We start from the raw sequence: 24395 nt of genomic DNA on the forward strand, positions 1-24395 counted from the left end.
AGAGAGCGATGGTATACGCACCATGGATCCCTCGATTGCAGGTCCAGTGTCAGCTAAATCATTACATAACGGCAGCATGAGAGTTGAGTTTAATGCGCCATAGGAATGTGGAATTTTCACCCGTGATGAGAGAGTGAGTCTCGTTGCCTCGTACGAAGGAAGCTACCTACTTCTCTTGTGCTGACAACATGGGGCTGCATACGTGTGCTATGAAGAAGGACCATTGCCTGAAACATCACCTATCATCTAATTTGTTTTAATCATGACACGATATTGATGGCAACACAATTGGAAATTAGTTTTGGAGATAATGGGGAAATGTGTCCTGGAGTTCTGCCTTTGTGTACATAATTGTCCATGGACGTCATTAAAATGAATAAAGCAATACTAACTTACAACCCTTAGTCAATTCACTTCTAGATGAAGACCTTCCCATTCAGTGTCGGTTGTAGGTGTTGTTTTGCCATATCTATTAGATTTTTTTACCAGGTAAGGCCCACTGAGCCATAGAGCTATTTTTAAATCCTTTATATTAAGTTCGCTTGCTTGCTTGCGCGCTTATGACCGTGCAAATCTTTCGGTCGTTTTTTAACCCACTTCCCGTGTTCCAATCGAGCTGACATTTTGCACACAGACTCGTTGTGCGTGACACTTTTTAGGAAAAAAGAAAATTTCATATTTAATTAAAAATACCAATGTGATAAAATGAAACTCTTACTCAAGAAAAACAGAAATGAACAATAAAATAAAACCGATGCCACGCATATAAAGGATTTATATTGAAAAACTTTGTTTTTACGGGTTAATTTTTTCAGACACGAACTGGCCGCATGATAAATCAACGAAGTGACTTACCATTGTCGAAATGTATAGCAGCCGAATACTCCTTGCTAGTCGAGGCATGTTGGTGAGGTCGGGTGGGTAGTAGCAAGCGTGTCGTACTACTGCTTTAGACATCACTTTTCACCAATGTTAGCCATTCCCTGGGATCGAATTTGGGTCTGGTGGGTTCACGGCGCACGTGTGCCTCCTAACCACTGCACCCACCGGTGTTCACAAAGCACTGCTTGGCTTCTGGCGTGCGAGCCCCTCTGAGTCTACATCTCCGTCGGGAGCAGAATTACATAACTGGGGTTGCCCATGGAAACTTGAGGCAGTCTGCCGTTATTGACCACAGAACAGATGCACCAAGCTAAGACCGTCTTCAAGCCTTCACCGTCTTCACCAGCGCTCTTGCACACAGTGGTGAAGTTTCCGTTAAGGAAGAGCGCGAACTTGGCTACGTACGGTGCAAAAAAAGTTCATAAGTACATTGTCCTCATTGTTGCTTTCGATGGACAAACGGAGCCACGATCAAGACCGGAGGGGTAAGTTGTTTTTGAACGGCCATTGTTGTTGCCGATTTAAAATATTGAATGTGGCCGTAGCAACATATTTGGCCGGCAAATCTGTGGACTAATTGCCGGTTTAAAGTGAGATAACAGAGGAAAAAAAACTATCACCATGCTCATTCGAGTGCAGTGCTGTTCTCTAGCTCCGTGTTAGGAATCCCACACTTATGGCATGGACTGCTTTTTCTCATTTTACATGGACACAGCAGCTGATGCTCACTTTCTTGCATCGGTGTGGAGGAAACGCCACATTACCTTGATGGGGGCATTGTCACTTGATAATTCAATAGAGCAACCCTGTAAAGTGGTGACTTATCGCTACCAGGTGGGGCTCCGAACATTGTTGATGATGAACGGAGTTAACCCTGGCTGGGATTTAACCGCAGAAAACCCTGGTCTCGTCTGGAATAACAACTTTGTCTTAATACCATATAAAATACTTGCTTCATCCAACACAAAACGCTCGCCTAAAGGTGTAAAATATACCATAATAATTTACCGTGATAACCAACATTGCCCAGAATGTGGTGAAACTACGGCATATCACACTGTAAGAGTCGCAAGAATCGTATCGTTTATTTTGCAAAAAATATATATCATGATTATTTGTTGCTCGTTACATTTTTTCTCATTTAATTTACCGACAATAAATTATTCTTGTATCAATTATTACTTATTAAAGTTAATAATAATGAAAGTAAAATTAAATATCACCCATTCAATCCGCACTTTGTAAAATGTGTTCTGGAGTAATTGACTGCATGATGGTTGTATGAGATGTTAACTACCTCGCCTGGTGTACTGGAGGTCGTGGGTTCGATCCTGACCCCGACTCCTATGTATTTAGAGTTTGCATGTTCTCCCCGTGGTCTTGTGGATTTTTATTCGGGTCCTCTAGTTTTTACTTCCAGATTTATAATTAACATGCGTCTTAGGGCATTTGGCCACTATACATTTCAACATCAGCCACTTTTTTTACTATCATATGTGGCCAGGTCGCTTCCTGAAAAAGAGCTCTGTGGGCCTTACCTGGTAAAACAATACATAGTCTCGTTTTATGTTTAGACCACAACAACTCACTCTGCGGACGTGGTCAGCGACAGACCGCAACGCATTTTGTCGACGACTATGCCCTGACCTACGACTCCGACGGTGGACTTGGGTCCGTCCCTCCGCGCTGCTGATGAAGCGGCTGTCGCCCTTGCTCGGCGAGACGAATGTACAATAATGATTAAAAAAAATAAAATCGTCCATGTTGTTTTCGCCCAATACAAACCTTCGCATTAAGGGACCTGAGGCGGGCAAAGCCACGGTCGCGGTGACACGAAGCGGCATCGCTCGTGCCGTCTCCATGGCTGCGTTCCTTTTGGGGGTCCTTAGAGTGGCTGCTCATGCGGCGTCATCTTTGAAGGCCTCCCTTTTTGATGTGCCGGTAATCTCTCTACTGTCCGATTCGTGGCATTGTTGCTGCCACAGCAGCAGTAAACCTGCTGTGAAATCTATTGACTTTTTTTTCCCCACCAAATCTTGTCCCGCTTTTGGTATCCTAAGACGAAGAATCCATTGGGAACTCTTGCCGCTTTGCCAGTTTCACAATGTGATACTTAAATTCTCACCATGGGACCCGTTTGTCTGTCTATGTATGTATGTTGAACTTCTTTCGCACCGTATATTAGCCAATCGTGCTAATTGGAGGTGCGGGACAATCGTCGGAGTCTAATGTCTCGTGCTGTGGTTTCTTAACCTGGGGTCCACACATCCCTGGGGGTGTGAGATGCCCTTTTTGGGGGTGTGAGACATGGCCAGATTTTTGTTGAAGGTAAATAATCGAAACGCAAATTAAGCACAGGCACGCAAGTACTAATTTGCTTCATAAAACACATGTACAGTGATCCCTCGTTTATCGCGGTTAATGGGGACCGGAACCCCTCGCGATGGGTGAAAATCCGCGAAGTAGGATTGGCCCCCTAGGAATTTCCGTATGTGTGTGTGTGGGTACCAGAATGTTTAAAATATGTATATTTATACTTTATATATATATTTTACTTAAATCTATTTAATTATAAAACCTTAATATTATACATTCTCTCTCTCTCTCTCTCATACGATACATATTATGGTGTTCTACACTCGCCAATGACAGTAATATCTTGAGACTTGACTCCAGTAATGACGACGACGATGACAATGACGATGACAATGACGACGATGACAGACCTGTGCAGTTCGATGAATGTGATGATGAATGATGATGATGATGGTGTTACTGCACATGTATAATGAGGCCTTTAAATCAGTTCGAAAAATCCGCGATGCACTGAGGCCGCCAAACTTGAACCGCGAAGTGGCGAGGGATTACTGTAATCATAATATAGGTTTTTGGGTCAGATCGCGTTATTTATAAATGTGTCGTAACCCTCCACCACCCGACACGGCCAAACAGTAAAAAATGTCACGTTTTTCAAAGGACAAAATAATTCACTTCTTTAGCCCACCGGTGTGCTGAAGAGAGAATCAACAGCATTTTCTGACCCAAACCCTATATTATGAATAATATTGGTCGCGAAAGCCTACGTGTTTATTAACAGACATTTTATTACAACGGAGAACCAAATGGGGTACAAGGCTGCAGTAAAGGTTAAGAGCTGCTGGTCTATAGACTCCATCGGAGCCAGATTTGTGAATGTTATAAACTAGAAACTCTGCACATTCGTCAATAGCACCATATAACAAGTATAACCCGTAAAAACAAAGTTTTTCACTATAAATCCTTTATATGCGTGGCGGCTAGAGTCCTATCGTCCTCTGGCTTGAGATAGCTGCCACCTATGGGTCAGATGATTGCATTGCACCATTAAACAATTGGTAATTAAATATAATATTTGTCCTAAAAAGTGTAAAATTTTGGAAAAAAAATTTTCACGAACATTAATTGTCACGCACAACGAGTCTGTGTGGAAAATGTCAGCTCGATTGGATCACGGGAAGTGGGTTAAAAAACGACCGAAAGATTTGCACGGTCGTAAGCAAGCAAGCGAACTTAATATAAAGGATTTAAAAATGGGAAAGGTGACATTTTGGGCAATGGACCATCTTCATAGCACGTTAACATATTGAGTTTGTGTTCTATGAAGAAGGCTCGTTACCTGAAATATCACCTATTATGTTTTTTTACTTTTAAGACTGTTGATGAATGTGAATTTTGTTGGGTGCTTGTGCACCACTGCCAACACAGCATCGGCAAATAATTTGCTTTAAACTTCATCAGAGACTGGTTTGTTCGTCAAATGTATTGGTTTAGAGGCCCTATCGGAGACGGATCTGCCAGCCTGCTACCTAAATACCACCCCACAGGCCACTCTTGTGGAATCTATTGGATACTTTTCTTTGAGTCCAGCTTGGTCTATTGTCTTAAGGACCCAATCGATATGTTTTGTTGTGCATCTTCCTTAGCTGGCATTGATATCACATTTATCCCTTTATTTAAGAACGAAACAAGAGGATTTCTCCACATCTGGTGAAGTTGTACCATTGGAACCTCCATTGCCAGTAGCAAAATATGATAATTGTCTTTTTACCCTTTTATCTAGCAAGAAAACTGACACCTTTTTTACAAGGAGTCATGTTTGCATTGGCCACTACCTGCGGTTGGAATACTCTGGATGGTGCATTGTCTTTGAGTTGTGCGCCTTTTGGCGTCATCTGGTCTAACACCATGTGAGACTAGGCTCTAAGAAAAGCTGTCTCGGGTGTGGACCAATCAATTTCAAGGACAGTGCATACATCATCAGAGTTGTGTTTTTTGTTTGCATTCCGACCACAGGTATTGTGGTCAATGCAAACATGACTCCTTGTAACAAAAAAAGGTGTCAGTTTTGTTGCCAGATAAAAGGGTAAAAATACAATTATCAAGTTTGTTGTAATTACTGGCGAAACGTCATACTCTAGTTGTAAATGTTGTGGCTTTACTCTCCAACACACCTGTATGCTGTACTAGTAACGGGATAGGCATGTTTTGTTTACGTGGCAAACCTTACTAATTGGCTGTGTTGGGTGGTGGGCAGGTTTAACGACACATTTATATTTACGCCATCTAAGCCCAAAAAAAGCCCTCTGGATAATATTGGTTTGCGAAAGCCTACGTGTTCAACTGCTTTGCTTTGATTGAAAGGACCGCGTATTTGGAACTCGACGGCGTTGCCGTGTCCCGTCTCCTGTTGTAGGCCGTGTGCATGAGGCCACCGTGATGGGGATAGATGCGATCCACAATATCGTGAAGATGGAGTGGATGGATTTGGATAATCAAGGCCGCTGCAAGGAGGTGAGCAACGGCATGGCCTTGTCTTCCAACATTGTACTGGTCTCGCGTCCTGCTGTTTATACTTTTTCTACACCCGGATCTCCTTCTGTGTCCCCATCTTCTATCTGTCTCGGACTTAATTTTTTATCCTTGTGATTTATTTTCTTGGTTTGTTTGTCTATTTCTCTCCTCTGCTCCCAGCCTCCTGTGCGCTCCTGCATCTCGTTCATGTCCTTTTCTAATTTTGTCGCTCCTTTTCCGCCGTGTCAAGTTCCCCTCCATGTCTCATCCTCTCCATCTCTCCCGTTGACTAATCTCTGGATTTTCAGCATCACCTTGTCTTCTATGTCCAACCCTTTCACCGTTTTCTTGGTTCCCGTCTTCCTACAATCTTCCTGGCTCGCATTGTCCTCCTCCTGCATGGGGATACCCCCCCCCCCGTCTCCAAATCGCTCCATATTTGTAAACTTCTTCCTTGGCTTCCCCCTTGTGTGCTTTTGGTGTTTAGTTTATTTTTAAATCCTTTATATTAAGTTCACTTGCTTGCTTGCGCGCTTACGACCGTGCAAATCTTTTGGTCGTTTTTTAACCCACTTCCCGTGATCCAATTGAGTTGACATTTTGCACACATACTCGTTGTGCGTGACAATTTATTTTCGTGAATTTTTTTTTCCAAAATGTCACACTTTTTAGGAAAAAATAAATTATATTTAATTACCAATTGCTTAATGGTGGCAGGCAATCATCTGACCTATAGGTGGCAGCCATCTCAAGCCAGAGGACGAGAGGACTCTAGCCGCCACGCATATAAAGGATTTATAGTGAAAAACTTTGTTTTTACGGGTTAATTTTCCTTCCCCTGCACCTCCGATTAGAACAGTTCACTATGCACGGTGCGAAAAAAGTTCTAGATACATACATTGGTGGATGATTGTGCTGAAATGTGCCTGTGCGTAACGATGGGCGTGTATCCGTCCGTCTCCATGTGCGTGCAAGTTCTCTCTCCAAGATATATACCGGCTGAACCCCAAGCTGGCTCTGAAGGACTCGGACCTGATGCCTCCCCCTGCGCGACCCGCCGTTCCCGTGAAGTTACGACCGACGCCCTCGGTTGCAAACGCACGTGTCATGCGTGGGTCCGACTGCTCGGTAAGGAATTTCGGTGTTCTCAATTCAGATCACGAATGGCGAATTGAAATTGCCAAGTGCAGCATGATCGATTTTCGTGGAATAATACGTAGCTGAAAGTCACCTCCTAAAATGAACGGTGAATGGTGACGTCTTTCTGTTGGTGGTCCTGAACTGTTGGGTCCGGATTTCTCCCGAAGGGCAATCATTCCTGGTAGGTCTCTGCATATGTGTGCTGTGTTGTAACTCGCCGAAGTGTTTTCGGGTTGCAGCGTGGGGTTCTACATTTGTCTGACGTTTTGTTCCACGGCCGGGGTGCATCTTTAGCAATTTAATTCTATTCAATCCCCGAATATACCGTAGAACTCCTCTTTAATGACTAATCACGTAACGACGGGCCTCCATCGAACCCAATGTGTTCACTGACCGACCATTCCTCTTGTCAATGACGGGCTGTTGTAGGTACAGTAAATATGAATTAATGGATTGATTAACCACGTGTCTTTTTAAGATTATGTGTTGTTAGTATATTTATGTTTTAATTAATATCCATTGTTTAAATATTTTAAAGTAAGTTATTTGGGTGAAAAAGGGTAACTTTCGATGCTATCAGAACGAATTAAGCCTTTAATGTGCATTTCCTTTACTCGCTTAATGACCATATCGCTTAACGATCGGTTTTGTGGAGCCAATTACCGTCGTTAAGAGGGGCATCTACTGTAGCGTATGTATGTTTAACTTCTTTCGCACCGTACGTAGCCAACCGTGCTAATCGGAGGTGCAAATAATTATCAGGCGTCCTGCCGAACAAGACGGTGTTCAACCAGAATACATCGGAGAGCTGTAGGGCCGATCATTGGTCACATATTCGATTTAATAGGGTCCGTAAAAAAATTAACCCGTAAAAACTAAGTTTTTCACTAATTCCTTTATATGCGTGGCATCGGTTTTATTTTATTATTCATTTCTGTTTTTCTTGAGTAAGAGTTTCATTTTTATCACATTGGTATTTTAAATTTAATATGAAATTTTTTTTCTCCTAAAAAGTGGAAAATTTTGGAAATATTTTTTCACGAACATTAATTGTCACGCACAACGAGTCTGTGTGCAAAATGTCAGCTCGATTGGATCACGGGAAGTGGGTTAAAAAACGACCGAAAGATTTGCACGGTCGTAAGCGCGCAAGCAAGCAAGCAAACAAGTGAACTTAATATAAAGGATTTAAAAAAACTATTCCGTTTTGACCGCAATTACAAGATGCTGTTGACTAATTCCAAGTACTAGTTTTATTGGCCCCAAAGGGATCATTTGATTGAGGGATACACTCTGAATTAGTTTATTTAATTACATTTAAAAGTACAGTTGGTCATCTTTCAGTGGTTATTAAAGGTTTCATGTCGTCATCATAAAAAGTCCCTCCCATGCCATCGACCATCCCACACAGTCCTGCAACATCGCATCGGCACGCAACTGTTCTCTCACGAATACATGCAGCCCATTTGTCTATCCACTGCTGGATGACTGCCTCCCCCAGTGCCTTTTGGGTCACGGTGGTGGTTTTTGACGTGAATTCACCACGCTCGCCTTTCTGGGTTAGTGAAGGTGGTGGGGTGCATTGACGTGGGGCGCATGGATGCCACTGTACAGCAATAGATGTTGCCACACAGCTGCCCACTGCACAATGTATGAACTATCTTTTTTACAGGTAGGAACAACAGTTCCACACTGCCCACCAGGGATTATTTGTCTGTCTGTCGTGCATAGCCACGCCCTCGATTTGTATTTCATAGAGTGCTTCGGGCGGGCTCAGCACCACGTGACGCGTCGCCCAACGCAGCTTGCGCCGCGTGACACGGATCGCACGAATGCGCTGTCCAACCAAGTTCCTACCTGCCCACTCTGAAGGAATGTGTTGCTTGTCTTCCACTCCCAGGTCGGGAACAGCGTCGTCGGGCTGAAGCAAGAGCCTCTGCCTCAAAGGAGTGACTGTAAGACATTGCGCCAGAGAACGACATGGCAGGCAGGGGCAGCATACTCGATGCAACCAGGAATAATCACAATACCTTGCTGATCTCGTCACAGAGCATAAACCATGACGCAAACTCTGGTCATCCTTGCGGTGGCTTTTGGCTAGACATAGAACAAAGTCGGTCACCGCATCCAAATGCGCTTCTGTGGCTATCCGGAACGCTCTTCCTTCTGACATTAGGAAGCCACCGGACCTATGCACTTTAAAATGCTAGATTTAAAACAAATTTCTTTAAAACTGCTTTTTTGTGTTTAGTTGTCCTTCCCCCGTCCCTCCGATTTAGCACGGTTAGCTACATACGGTGCGAAATAAGTTCAACGTTTGTCCATGCATACGGGAGAGCAGGTTACCGAGACAAGTAATGGAGACTTTGTGGGTCTGGGTAGCATTTCGATGGAAGTTGAGATCTTATTTTGTTAGCAAAGTGTGTTTTTTGATAAACTACGCATCCCGTTTTTGAAGGATAGAGCAGTGAACTTTAACGTTGAGAGACAGGTGTTTGGGGCAGGGGTGTAATGTATGTTACTGCACATGCCAAGAGAACTTGAAGAGACCAACTGGAATAGACGCATCTGCCACGTTAATATTATTGCCATGGCCCATGATTGTCATGATAAAGGCAACTTTTGGGAGGTTCGGTATGAAACGTGATAAGAAAGTCTTGTAGTTGTGATTGGGAATAGGAGGTTGCGGTGGGGGGAACATGCATACAGGATGGAGGGGGGGAGGGCAGGCTACTGAGAGGCATTGGAGTGGTATTCAGTCGCACGAGGAAGACATCAATTCAGATGTTGATGATTAGACTTAGAGTACATAGAAGTAAAACAATGGGAATAGGTTATTTTCATTGGTGATTCTACTGATGAATTCATGTTCAAAAGTGGTATTGGAAAACCTGTAATCTAAATGTGGATATAATTGAGCTTGTGCATTTCAAGCTTAATTTCACACATTCTAGACACCAGAGACAAACATGTTAAAATTATGATGTTACAAACACATTTAGCTGGAGTAGGAGTGAATGGTTGTCTTTTCCGAGTGGTTTTGATGAGTCCGAAAACTGAAAATCCAATTTGCAGGAATGTCGGTTGAGTTGCGGATAAGCTAAGGGGCACATATGTAAAAATTAAGATTTAAAATGTGAACGTGACCCACAATCCCCACCCACCCCTTTCCTGAAAGTGAACCGCTCCTCGTGGCTGCGCCACCGAAGTTGCGAGTGTTGCGGACAGTGGCGTTGCAGCGTGCCCGGGCAGGCCACAAGTGGCCCCCTGAGTGTTTCGCTTGAGTTGGCCGCTCCTTCTGTGTAGGGCTGTGGGCCGGGGAGCGGCGGTAGGTGTGAGGCACAGGGAGAACCTCGGTGCTCCGACACATCCTCGCTGTGTTTCCGTCCGATACGAGGCTTTGAATTTTGGAGTATGGCGGGCAGGCGGCCAGGGCTAAAGCCTCGCCCAGCTGCTTGTGTTTTTTGAGGGACGCTTGGTTTTGGAGCTGCTCTCAAGCTGCTTACGTTGGCCCCGTCGTCAAGTGCCCCCCGAGGTCCTTTGTTAAGCTCGGGCAAGAGGGAAATTCTTTAAGAAAATAAATGATTGGTGTTGGTTGGGTGGCTCTCGCGGGATGCTATGTCGGAGCGCTGCACCATGCAGCACCATGGACGTCAGTGGAGCTAGCAGTGGAGTGAGTAAACAGGCCAGTGCATCTGTCGGGGGAGCCCAATGCTGGAGGAAAAAGAGGTGGGGGGGGGGGGGAATGGAAAACAGGAGACCCCGTTTCATTCCTTGTACCAGGACCCATGTCAGTCGTGCTGCGCCGCTGACATTGTAGATTATTGAAGAGCTGCTGTGGTAGTGGACGGACTGCCACTTGGGGTGGGGGGGTGCTGATGCCAGTATCAGGACAATGAGTCCCCAAGCCCAGGTGCTGTTTCAGTGAAGGTAGTCTGTGCGTACAGGGACTCCTCTATATTATTGGTTCTTTCCCTTCTACGTGACTTTACCGAAAGAACCAAGAATATGAATCCCTGCAGTCACGAAAGCTTTAAATCAAAGACTCCTCTACTTATGAACATTCGACTTGCGAACTTTCAGAGCTACGAACGAACCTGTCCGTATGTCCAGTTACCTGTTCGGACCGAGAAGTTGTAAGTTCAACCGCCGCGCAATAGGTGGCGGTGGTGGCATCTCCATCTGCAGAACATGAATAACCAGTGGCATCTACATCTAGAGGAGATTATGCAAACTTTAAAACGATTCCCCGCGTTTTGTGTACAGGCCGTACAACATGTTTGGAATTGACAGTAAATTTGGACTTACGAGCGAAATCGGCTTACGAACAGACCTCTGGAACGTAACTCGTTTGTAAGTAGAGGAGTTCCTGTATTGAAAGACACGGCAGCGCCCAGCACCTTTTGGAGAGGTTAGCTTTTCAGTCTGGAGTCCGAGTGTCTTAAGATGGCCATGTCAGTCTAAAAGGTAAAAACAATGATTCCGCACATGTTTATCCAAATTTGGTTGTATTTTTTAACCTGTTTCGTTCAGAGTTGAGCCATCGTGTGTGTGTGTTCATGCATTGCCTTGGGGAGCAGGTGGAGGGTTCAGTGGCTGCTGTTGTGCTGTGATCTTGGCAAACCAAATTCAATTCTTCCTCACCCTCCCGGCAGTGACGCTTGGTATCAGAATCTATCCTGGGACAAGCCAGTTCGGTTTAGCCTTGTGACCACACGTACGCGCGTGTCTGCATTATGGCTGTGTACACATATATCCATGACAACATGGGTGTGTGGTGTGTCAAGGACCTGTGTGCTTATATTTGTGTGCGTGTTTAATGGATTTGTGTGCGTCCATGAGCCCCTATGCGTGTTCACATAGGTGTATATGCGTGTTGTTTCTCATAATACCTGCATGAGTGGATGTGTGCATAATGATGCCAAGTGTTTGTATGTGTGTTTTGTAACTTTATTTGAGCTAAAATTGCAGCAAGTTTGCACAGCCGGTGCATCTGCTTGTCATCTCAATCAACCCATTGCACCTGGGTCTGTCCCGTGACCACCCGTCAGCAAGTTTTTGGCACTTCACATGGCCTCAAAGTGCAGCTGGCCTGGCATAGGCACCGTGGTGACGTCACCGCCACTTGATGGCGAATGGCGGCGGGTGTTGTCATCGTATTTGTATGTGTGTGTGTGTGTCATTGGCCCACGTGTGTCTGCGTTGTGTCAGTGGTGAGCCGACTTCCAGTTCCACGAGCTCATTCCGACTCCACCACCAGCACCCTACAACTGGGCGCCCTCCCCGAACACCCAGCCCCGGCGTTGCCCGCTGCCCACGATGGCGCCGCCGCTGCCTCCACCACCACGACCACCACCACCACTACAGGCAATGCAGGTTCGGTTCATCGCCGCGTGTGGTGTAGAGTCGTGTCGCGTCGTTCAACCCGTGGTGCGGTTGGTTGCGATCCCCCTTGACACATGTCATTGCACGTGCACGATGCTCGTCTTGCCCTGCCACGGGGTGGCTTGCAGGAGAAAGTGCACCTAATAGGGTGGAGATTTGTTTCCGAGCGTTGTCTTCTTGTGTACATGAATTTCCTCTGCGCGCTCGGGTTCCCTCCCACATGCAAAGTGACTTGATAGAAACTCCTTTGCTGGTTGCGGTAGCTATCCGAGCGCGTGAGCAGTGTATCTGCACCCGAGACTCACGGGGCCATAGGGGGCCCCAGGTGCCAATCGGTCTATGAAGGTGGGGGAAATTGGACAGGCGGCCTAGTTTCGTTCTCTGCACCAGGGCCAATGCCAACTCTGTCATGCCTCAGTCTCCTGCGCAAAGCACCGATACCTCAGAAGTCCCTGTTTGTCGTCCGTCATGTGTTCGCCAAGCTGCATTGGCTTCCTGTTGCCGAACGAATACAGGTAGTCCCCGAATTACGACGCTCCGACTTACGATATTTCGATCTTGCGAGATGGCGATAGCGATAGGAAAATTGCCATCAACAACCTAACATCGTTCGAGTGCGCAGACGAAGGACAGAATCTTGGTGAGTACAGTACAATATGATACGTTACGATACGTTCAATGCATGTATACACTACACTATACAGTACACTATACACTACATTATTACACTACACTATACACTACACTATTACACTATACACTACACTATTACACTACACACTACACTATACACTACACTATGATACGTAGCTTTAGCGATTTCATTTGGGGTTACCACGATACGATACGTTCAATGCATGTTAAAAGTTTTTATAGCAGATCGGATTGTTTCCTAAAAAAACTTTCCATTTAAATTGCAGTTCACATAGGTAGGCTAAGAATTTACCTTGTTTTTTTACTTTACATTTGACTGTGCAATACAGTATTGTAATTAATAAATACGTACAGTGTATACTTTATACAGTACGGTACTGTAAATTGCTCTGTTTTGCTAAATTATCACCGTTCTTTAAGACTCCTGGGTAGGCTAGGCCATCTTCGACTTACGATATTTTCGACTTGCGATGGGGGTCGTCGTAACGCATCTCCATCGTAAGTCGAGTACTACCCTGTACATTATAAGGTTGCACTCATTACACACAAAGTGATTGCCACAAATTAACCACAATACCTTGCTGATCTCGTAAAGGGGCATAAAGCATCACGAGCTCCGGTCTTCGTCGTAGCGGCTTTTGGCGAGCTATCGAACAAAGACGGGTCACTGCATCGCACGCTTTCAGATGTGCTTTATGTTGCCATCTGGAAGCCACTGGAGCTTCACACTTTTAAATCTAGATTGTAAATTCATTTCCTTAGAACTGCTTTTTGTGTTTGGCTTGTCGGCCTTCTCCCGCACCTTCGAATAGCACGATTGGCTATGTACGGTGTGAAAGAAGTTCAGCATGCATGCATCCACACATCTGTACTGCATGTCATCGACACGAGAGGGACTTGGGCGATTCCCCCAACTGGGAATTGTTGAGAGTAGATTTGAAGCTTTCGTGACTGCAAGGATTCATATTCTTAGGTTTTTTTGGTAAAGTCACGTGACTTTACCGAAAAAACCTATGAATATAATTGTTGAGGGCCCTGCCACAGCATCACTGGGCCAGATGCTTTCACTGTGACTGCATCTCTGCTACTTGTGGTATTGTGATATTGTATGGTGGGGTGTTTTTTTTTACATTACATGACTAACACAGCTACAAATGAAATATAAAGTACAGATACCGGTCTTATTCATGATTTTTGATTTTTTGGATTATATCACGTCAATGTAACTGTCGTGTAAAACCCACCTCCTGCCAACACAGACCATTAGTATGGTTTGCCACGTGAACAAATCGTGCGAATTCGTTGCTCCTTCAGCATACCGATGTTAGAATCGGAACATTTATACCGGAGGAATCCGATGAGCTATAAAACTCTTGTTCACAGATGTCGAGTAGTAGAGGCAAGGGGTCGGAACATTACAACAAATTGTACAAAAACACGGAGGCTTTCGCGACAAATAATATTCATAATAAAGTAGTTTTTTGGGTTAGATCGCGTTATATATAAATGTGTCGTAACCCTCCACCACCCAACACGGCCAATCAGCAAAAAAGTGTCACGTTGAAGAGTGAATCCACAACATTTACAATTTTTGAGTACGACAGGCAATTTGCCATAATTCTGGCAAATTACCCGATGATGCAATTACCAGCGAAACGTCGTACTCAACAATTGTAAATGTTGTGGATTCACTCTTCAACACACCGGTGGGCTAAAGTAGTGAACTATTTGTCTTTTGTCAACGTGACACTTTTTTGCCGATTGGCCGTGTCGGGTGGTGGAGGGTTACAACACATTTGTAAATAACTTTATTATGAAATTATACAAAAAACGATAGGAGTGTTAATCCTGGTGTTGTATATCTCAAACGCATTAAGAGTTGTATTTTCACCGACCCACTCCTCTGACCCTTCCGTGACCCCCTTTACCTTGACTGATGACCATATAGCAGCAGCAGGGCGCAGACGAACCACTTACATGCCGGAGACGGACAAGGCGAGTCGGATCCGGACCGAGCGGGCGTTCCAGAATCAACAGCAGGGCCCTCGCGATCGCCGCTTGCGGGTTTGTAAGGTCGCACTAGTCGCACAAAAAGCGCTTGCCACAAACGAACCACAATGACCTTGCTGATCTCTCGTCAAGGACGAGATGTTTTCTTGTTCATGTTTGTTCTTGTTTGTTTGTTGCGGTTGCACCCGATTCAAGAGCCGAATGGTGGCTCACAGGGCTATAACTAATAAATGAAACTTGAACTTGAAGGAGCAATAAACCATCACGTGACGGTCACCGCATCGTGCACTTTCGGATCTGCTTCTGCGGCCGTCTGGAACGCTCCTCCTTTTAAATAATCTCGTTTGAAAACGATTTTGTTTACAACTGCTTTTTGTGTTTAGTTTTTTCTTTTCCCCCCCCCCGCACCTACGATTAGCATGGTTGGCTACGTACGGTGTGAAGGAAGTTCAACGTGCAAGTATCCGAGAGGTTGTGGAACAAACACTAACAATAGCCACTTGCAAGCCTGTGCCACGTGCTCATGTTGCATGTGATGTCCTGCATGTGCCGTGTTCATTGAAAACACAGGGAGCAGCGAATGGTCCTCACTGGGAGTTCCTGAAGATGATCCAGGAATACCGTGCCAACCTCGACTTCCATCCGCTCTCCATCTCTGACCAGGTTCTTGAAGCCCCCCCCCCCCCCCCCCCGGCGCCTGTATATTTGGCGTTTGCATGTTCTCTCCTTGGACACATGGATTTTTCTTTGGTTTTTCTCTCCATTTATAAACGTGCGTTTAGAGTATTTGGCTGCTACACATTTCCACGTGGCGATAAGCCGCTTCGTTCGGCTATCATTTGTGGGCAATTCGCTTATGAGAAAAGCTCTATAGCTCGGTGGGCCTCGCCTGGTACAATAAAAGTTCCGTTCATTCAGCACTCTGAGTTTATGCTGTGGCGGACCTTGGCTCTCTCTATTCAGGTGGAGGAGCGAAAGATCTGCGTCTGCGTCAGAAAGCGCCCACTCAACAAAAAAGGTACTCGTAAGGGGGGGGGGTGCGTGGGTGGGTGGGAGGGGGGGTGCGTGGGTGGGTGGGAGGGGGGGTGCGTGGGTGGGTGGGGGGGGGGGTGCGTGGGTGGGTGGGGGGGGGTGCGTGGGTGGGTGGGGGGGGGTGCGTGGGTGGGTGGGGGGGGGTGCGTGGGTGGGAGGGGGGGGGGCGTTGGTGGGAGGGGGGGGCGCGTGGGTGGGAGGGGGGGGGTGCGTGGGTGGGAGGGGGGGGCGCGTGGGTGGGAGGGGGGGGCGCGTGGGTGGGAGGGGGGGGGGTGGGAGGGAGGGGGGAAGGGGCGGCGAGCGGGGGTGGGAGGCTATGTAGTGAGTTTTGAAGTGTAACGGGGATTACACAAGTGATTCCACGATTTGTCCTGTAGACAAACCTCAGCTGTCTGCACTCACGACTGATGATGCCCCTGTGTTATCGCAGGAATAATTGCATGCATGTTGAACTTCTTTTGCATCTTTAGTAGCCAATCGTGCCATCAGAGGTGTGGGGAAAGGACAACGATTTAAACAAAGCAGTGCTAAAGAAATGAGTTTGCAATCTAGTTGAATGTTTATTGTGTAGCATTTCAAGACTCATTTGCAGACACATACCGAAACAATACATAGGAACCTCCCACCCCTGCTAAGACCGCATGCAAGAGCTATTGACAAAGATTTCTAGAATCGGTTTTACGATGATGATGATGGCTGAAATTTAATGCCTAGGCATTTTGCGACCAATATGATAAAAAAAATTCGGTCCAAATAATGTAAGTAAATGTGTATCGTACACCCTCCACCACCCAGCACACCCAATTTAGATTAGTTGTAACGTGAGCAAGCGTTGCCAGTCTCTTACTGCTTCGGCAATTCCGGTGTGCTGTCGAGCAATTTGCAACAATCTTAACGATTAATTCAATTCTGTGGATTGCTTACGACACTCATTTTTACTTGCCCGATGCGACCCGAAACTCAATTGCGAATCGGACGACGATCCCGTTGCTGGTGTCTGCGCACGCGTGACCCAGAGCTGGCGCAGAAGGAGATTGATGTGGTGACGGTGCCCAGCCACGAGGTGCTCATGGTCCACGAGCCCAAACACAAGGTTGACCTCACCAAGTACCTGGAGAACCAGACGTTCCGCTTCGACTACGCCTTCGACGAGTCTGCCTCCAACGAAGTCGTCTACAAGTGAGACGGCGCGGCTGGGTCACTGCCACCGTCGCTGCCACCGCCGCCCCTCCCACTACCCCCCCCCACTCCCTTCACCCACCACCCCATTGAGCCATTGCCTCATCTGAACACTCTTCCTTCAATCAGCAGTGCATTGATAAAAGGGTTGTACATTATACAACTGTGGTAGTCTTAAATTTCGATTTAAAGCTTTCGTGACTGCAGGGATTCATATTCTTGGTTCTTTCGGTAAAGTCACGTAGAAGGGAAATAATAAAATAATAAAATTATTAAACAAAAATTCTCACGACGTTTCGACTGCAACACAAGCAATCATCATCCAGTGTCAAATCCACCTGATGATGATTGTGGATTTTAAATTAGATGTGGCAAGAGCACTGCATCAAGTGAGGGTGGGTGATGAATAATTGCGTCCTTGCAATTGCTCACATGCATGTGTCACGTGTGTCTGTGTGCCTGTGCGTGTGGTTACTTGCTGCCACCCCGTGTGTGTGCGTGTTAGGTGCTCGCTAACAGTAGCGTGACGGCTAGCGTGCTGCGCTACAAACCCGACGTCCCGAGTTTAATTCCCACTCCTGGCCAACTCCAGTGACATATCTGAACCCGTCCTGGGCCTCCCCTGTGGATTCGAAGGCGGCCGAGCGTGGTGCTGGCCACCGCTGCGTGTGCTGTGTCGGCTTTTATAGGTGCTCGCTAACAGCACTTGCCCCTACAGTCTGTTAAGGCTACACGGGGGATCTGTTTCTTTGTTTAGATTCACCGCCTACCCATTGGTGCAGACAATCTTCAACAAGGGCATGGCCACGTGCTTCGCTTATGGACAGACGGGAAGCGGCAAAACCCACGTGAGTTTCTAGGCCAACGCGCGGCCGCCCTTCGTCGTTGGCGGTGGAGCAGTTCTTGCGACGGAGTCGCGGCCCGTTAACCTCCTGGGAAACGGGAGTGCACTACTAACACATTCCTGTGGAGGGAGCTGGTAGGAACGTTGGGTTGCTCGGTCAATGGCCTGCAGGGTCAACGACGGCGTGGTGTATTCCGCAAATATGGCCGACTGTGAGGGCGGGCACAAGCCGGCGTGAGTAGGTTAAACGTTTAAGGGCACTATGGGGTGACCAGCCCCACCCCCCCAACCAGCCCTACCCTCCCCACCCAGCCCCTCCCCACCCTCCCCTCTCCACCCAGCCCCACCCCTCCCATTTGTGGATGCACGACGGATGGACGGACACAATAATCCCCTGTGGGCTGGTGTAACCAGGAGGTTCCTACCAGTAAAACCGAAGATTCTCAACTCCACAAGAGGCGATCGTTTCGCGGTCTGTGTCTTAACACCCTCCTATGGCCAAATCACCCAGAGTACATATAATAATCATTGGGTGCTTGGCGTCACGTGACCGGCGCGGTGAGCAGTGCGCACAGAAAGGTTGCTTCACCTCGTGCGTTCGGCGTGCTTGTGCTTGACCGAAGTCAGCGTTTAAAGTTGTTTTTTTTCTCAGTTCGCCTAGCGCCGCCGAGTTTTTATTTAGTGTGCAAACGTAGTTTCGGCGGCGTTTAAAGGGGGCGACCGGGAAAACTTCCCGGAGGCGAAGGGATCTTTTGAGAATGGCGATGATGGTAGGGGGTATATTTTTCTTTGTTTCTTATTTGCAGACCATGGGTGGAAATTTCAACGGTCGCTCGCAGGATTGCACCAAGGGTATCTACGCCATGGCAAGTGAGTGATGTCACTGCACACTCGACTGTACCCAGTAACTGTGGGGTTAGGGAGGAAATGTGCCGAGACATTCCGTGCCATCTGTTGAGTTTGGGGGGGGGCGGGGGGTGTTAGGCGGGGGGGGTGTGCAATTGTCTGTATAATTTTAAAGCTCTGTTTTGGCATAGTCAACATTATTACTGGAGGTGGCCGAGTGGTTTGATGGCAATGTCCACTTCATATCACCGAGCCAGCATCCCTGGGATCTTGAGCTTGAGTCCTGGTGTTGGGTGTGTCTCATGGAAACTTCTGCTCTAGTTAGAAAGCTGAGCAAGCAACTTTGAAATCCTCGAATAGAATGCTGGCGATTAGTGACAGTTATCAAAGGAGGCGAGATGCCAGCCGCGAGCATTATTGGAACATCCTTCTCCCCCGCTGATAAGTGCGTGTTGTTTAAGGTGGGGTGCATAGACGTGAGAGCATAAAAATACAGGGCAACACTTGGTTTGCTTGACTGCCGTCTGCTGCACAGCATTTAGCCCTCATAGCCTTATAATAACCCATGTGTGCATGGTGGTCACCCAAGTAAAGTAAGAGTGCTTGGGCAAGACAATGTATGTCTGGGAGGGATGATTACCGATGGTCAAGAATAGTTAAAACTAGAAATTAAATCATTCAATATCTTGATACTGGCATAAGGGTCCCATAGAAATAATGATGATAGTTGTAATTTATCATTTTCTTTGACTTTCTCACCCCTCCCTCCCTCCCCCATCCTGCCTAGCACGGGATGTGTTTGACCTGCAGGGAAACAAGCACTACAGACATCTGAATCTGCATGTGTACGCCACCTTCTTTGAGATCTACAGCGGGAAGGTGAGGACGTGCGCGTGTAATGAGTGTGAGCGTGTGAATGAATGGAATGCAGGTGTGTGCAGATGTGTGTGTGAATGGAATGCGATGTAATTTATAGTATTTTCTCAACCTCTGAAATAGGGGTGGTTTGTTTATAACTTAACTTCAGCATGCTGGTCAATGCGTGTTGTTGGTGAATGGGCTTCCCAGGACCGGTTCGGACATGAACTCGCCACTGATGTCAGCCGTGGCTGGGAATGGGAATTCAGGTCGCCAGGTTCAAAGCGCGGTGCGCAAACCGCCGGCTGTATGAAATAAATGTGAACCAGGTACAGCCCATGGGCTCTGGGTTCCTTACCCGAATGCCATTGGGGTGTGCGGGGAGCAGCAGTGTCGCGGTTAGCGTGCCGCGCTACGAACCCGGCAACTCGAGTTCGATCCCCGTTCACGGCCAACGCCAGTGACGATTATCCGAACCAGTCCTGGGTCTCCCCTAGGGTCGACAGCCTCAAGTGAATACCTGGTGTGGTGTGTAAACGTTGCCACTGGGGAGACAAAGATGGTCGAGCATGATTATGTATGTTTAACTTCTTTCGCACTATATGTAGCCAACCGTGCTAATCGGAGGTGCGGGGGAGGGACCGCAAATTTAACGCAAAAAGCAGTTCTAAAGAAATGAGTTTTCAATCCTAGGTTTAAAAGTGGCTTCATAATATCCAAAGGAAAAGCATTAACGATGGCTTCAGGAGCGCCTCTGAAAGCGCACGATGCGGCGACCGTCTTTGTTCGATGGCTCGCCAAAAACCGCTGCTGTGAGGATGACCGGAGGTTAGCGCGATTATTTATGCTCCTTGCCGAGATCAGGAAGGTATTGTGGTTTATTGGTGGCCAAGCACTTCGTGTGTACTGAGTGCAACCTTATTATAATGCATTATAATGTCGCACCCACCACCACGTGTACCGTGCCGGCAAAGGTAGGGTGCTCGCCTATAACAGCACTTGCCCCAAAAAGTCTGTCAAGGCCATGAGGTGGTGGGGGTTTTTTGTCACCGTGCGACTGGAATGCAGGTGTTCGATTTGCTGAATAAGCGGGCGGCCCTGCGAGTACTGGAAGATAGCAAGCAGCAAGTGCAGGTGGTGGGGCTTAGCGAGTGCCCCGTCTCCTCCAGCGAAGAGGTGCTCGCCCTCATTGAGACTGGGAGCAAGTGCAGGTCAGCACGCACGCACATGTGTAGTATCTTGAAGGAGACGGAGACTTCCTTTAGAGGCCACACGCTTTTATTTCAATAACAGCTAGACATCCTGACGCACTGGGGAAATAGCCTGACCACACAACCTAGGGAGGTACAGCCTCCACTCTATTCCAACTACTCTCCTTCCCTAGCCTACGGCTACTCAGCCCGGGGACGCTTGACGCCACCCTCAGCCCACTCAGTCCCGGCGGGGCAGCATCCTCGGGCTTGGGGTACAGGATCTCCGGCGGCACCTCCTTCAGCTTTAGATGAGATGGACTGGCTCCCGCTCTCCGGGAGCCGTCTTATATATCCCCTCTCTGAGGGGCGGGGGTGTCTCGGGGCCCCGGCTCTCGCCGGCCCCCTCCCCTCAGAGCGGTTCCAACCGCCTCTCGGCCCGACCGGTCCGGACCAGTCCTGACCGGTACGTACCCCTCCCCTAGATTGTGTAACCTGTGTCAACCTTGACCACCACACATGTATAAAACCAAAAATTCGGTAATAATAATACTACTTTCATATTCTTGGTTCTTTCGGTAAAGTCACGTAGAAGGGAAATAATAAAATAATATAAATAAAGAACGAGAAAATGTTCTTGCTGTGGATTTCACACCTGATGATGATTGCTTGTGTTGCAGTCGAAACGTCGTGAGAATTTTTTTTATTGTTTTATATAAATATTATTTTATTATTTCCCTTCTACGTGACTTTACCGAAAGAACCAAGAATATGAATCTCTGCAGTCACGAAAGCTTTAAATAAAAAAAATTATACTTTAATTTAATTAATTTGTATCCAATTGTTTGAATCTTTGTTTTGTATTATTATCTTTTGTATTGTGAAAAGTGATATAGGTATGAATTTTTTTAGGTTAGGAGTAGAGTTGGAATGACTGTCCTGAAACGCATCCATAAAAAAACATTCTGATTTACAACATTTTGCTTTACGCCGTAAAGCAAGGAATACCTGCACATCCGTATAAATACGCGTGTACACAACTTAACCCTTTCCCGTTCCGCACATGGACATCGTAAGTTTTGCTTCCGATTGAGTTCTGATGACGTACGTGTACATCATCAAAACTAAAATAAAGTAACTTAATCGTTACCGAGGCTGCCACAAGGCCATGCGGGGGAGGGCGTGTGGCACAGTCTGGCACCAGCTATCATAGAGTGTGGTGGTCGTGTCGCTACAGTTCTCTCCGGCGAGTACGAGCCGCTCGTGCGTTTCGAGATTCGGCAGTGAATGGGCCCCACCCTGCAACTTGCAGGCGGTTTTGGAATGGGAAAGGGTCACCATAGCGCACAGACCTCTAGGTTTGCTAATGCGGGCGGAACCCGTGTGACACGCGCACAGGACGTCAGGCCAGACATCGGCCAACGCGACGTCGTCGCGCTCGCACGCCATCTTCCAGCTGATACTGAGGCGCGGCGAGCTTCTGCACGGCAAGTTCTCGCTCGTGGACCTCGCCGGTAGCGAGCGCGGCGCCGACACGGGCAACTCCGACCTGCAAATGTGCCGTGAGGGCGCCGAGATCAACAAGAGCCTGCTGGCGCTGAAGGTTTGTATTGAATTGTTTTGCCCAGCAAACCCTCGCTGAGTCTCGTGACTTGCTTCCAGGACAGTACTGCCAAGTGTTCTTTTTGCAGTCCCCCCCCCACATACTGATGATTGTTATTCATAATCTAGGGGGTAACCTGCGGCTACGGAGTGGCATGCGGTTCTTTTAAGGACTGCTTCGTGATATTGTTTATTCGGCAGTGTCTTGTATTCGCATGCAATTCAAGCTCTTGAAATATTTAGGTTTCTTTACGAATTCGAAAAAAAATGCCACTTGTTAATTTGGTCGCCGGTCCCCCGGTGTAATCCCAGTTGAGTTATTTGCGGGTACGTTTGCAAATTTAGCAAATGTGGACCACAATGGGCCTGCTCGTGCACATGACGTCGCCGGATCTTTAACGTCCGCTGCGAAGCAGACTGCTTGTATTTTTACGATTCATACACCTGCGGTATTAAGCAGGGCGGCCGCTACATTCGAACTGTCAACAGCTGCAGCAAACGCCATACCGCTTGGCCATCTCTCCACCAGTGCGGTGCAGAGACCTGGGGACCAATTGCAGCGCCATCCCTTAGGGGTACGGCGAATCGGGATGACCGTCCCGTGCCCAGCGCTTTGGGGGGTGGGGGGCCACGTACTTGTGACATCACAGTGTCGGATGTGATAATTTAGTTTTAAGGCCTTGGGCGGCCCCACGCGGTGTGATATTTACCCTGGGCCCCGCACCCCACTATGGACGGGCCCTCCTCAAACGTAACTACAACTGTAGCAGCACCAGAGGTCGCAACCGGGTACCCGATACCCGTACCCTACCCTATACCCGGCTACCCGTACCCAGCTGGGTACGGGTACGGGTAGCCGTTTGCGACCCTGGTGCGGCCGGGTACGGGTAGGCCGTGAGTCACTGGTGAGTAACCATTTGTCACTCATTTCGGGTAGGGTACGGGTAGGGTACGGGTAGGGTACGGGTAGGGAACGGGTAGGGAACGGGTAGGGAACGGGTAGGGAACGGGTAGGGAACGGGTAGGGAACGGGTAGGGAACGGGTACCCGGCCGGGTACGGGTACCCGGGTACGGGTACCCATTTGCGACCCTGGTGCGGCCGGGTACGGGTACGGGTAAGGAATCAAAACCCGTTTGCGACCTCTGAGCAGCGCCATTGGCTAGAGTACGATTTTCGCTCCAATGTCACACTCAGTCTATGGCTTAATCGCCCAGAATGCACTTGATATCAGATGTTGGAAGCCAATCCGGTTTGAGCCTGGACAATGTTGGGATGGGTGACCAAAATGTATAAAATAGGTGTCGTTGGGTTTTTGAGAGGCCACATCATGGGTATCGGGGGGGGGGGGGGGGGGGGGGACGGCGCAGCAAAGTCCATTGTTGCGCTGTACCTCCTAGGCTCTCGCATCTATGCTCCACACATTCGCCTACCTGAATTCGCCAGCGTGGTGCAGTATGGTCAAATTGTGGTATTGTCTTAAGGAAGCCCTACATTGTGCAGGGCTGCTAACTGCATCCTATAATCTCCACGGAAATAAATGGTAATCCTGGAAATGATTTCTAGGCTATCCGTCCCGTTGATTGACAGGTACATTATTACATCTTTATTGCTTTGAATCCATGTTAATTTCAACGTAAGTTGTCATCTATCATATGAACGGGACAGATTGTCAAGGGTCCTTGCCCATGGCTGTTAACCCTGTTACTGCATGACCTTGTTTAAAGGGGGGGTGGAGGGGGCGGGCATACACAATGTAAGAGGGGTACGACACGGATAATGTTAAACATACTTTTTAACAAACAGTAAACGCTAAACAGAATGAGTAATTATACGATCTGCTCAAGCTCTTCAAACTTGCAATGCATGTGAACAAAGACTAATGCCAATTGTTTTATTGTACCAAAATATTGAGAATGGCGGGGGCTTGGAATGCCCCCCTAT

At 47.4% G+C, this 24395-nt stretch overlaps 1 protein-coding gene across 2 annotated transcripts in view; it reads left to right on the forward strand.

The window, feature by feature from the left end:
* LOC133359083 (kinesin-like protein KIF2A) overlaps nt 1-24395 on the forward strand; it is a 41681-nt gene that overhangs the window by 5045 nt on the left and 12241 nt on the right. Inside the window, exons 2-14 of one of the 2 annotated variants that reach the window (XM_061577466.1) lie at nt 5615-5712; nt 6688-6840; nt 8753-8807; nt 12064-12228; nt 14840-14955; nt 15472-15564; nt 15865-15919; nt 16950-17112; nt 17870-17960; nt 18763-18826; nt 19590-19681; nt 20729-20871; nt 22249-22453. In XM_061577466.1, the coding sequence (XP_061433450.1) occupies nt 5615-5712; nt 6688-6840; nt 8753-8807; nt 12064-12228; nt 14840-14955; nt 15472-15564; nt 15865-15919; nt 16950-17112; nt 17870-17960; nt 18763-18826; nt 19590-19681; nt 20729-20871; nt 22249-22453 (1493 nt within the window). The remainder of the gene's footprint in view (nt 1-5614; nt 5713-6687; nt 6841-8752; nt 8808-12063; nt 12229-14839; nt 14956-15471; nt 15565-15864; nt 15920-16949; nt 17113-17869; nt 17961-18762; nt 18827-19589; nt 19682-20728; nt 20872-22248; nt 22454-24395) is intronic. The other variant, XM_061577467.1, reaches the window with a different exon arrangement.

This window comes from Lethenteron reissneri, chromosome 64 (assembly GCF_015708825.2).
Source record: "Lethenteron reissneri isolate LAM-NWPU_2019-01 chromosome 64, ASM1570882v1, whole genome shotgun sequence".
NCBI classification, from domain to species: Eukaryota; Metazoa; Chordata; class Hyperoartia; order Petromyzontiformes; family Petromyzontidae; genus Lethenteron; species Lethenteron reissneri.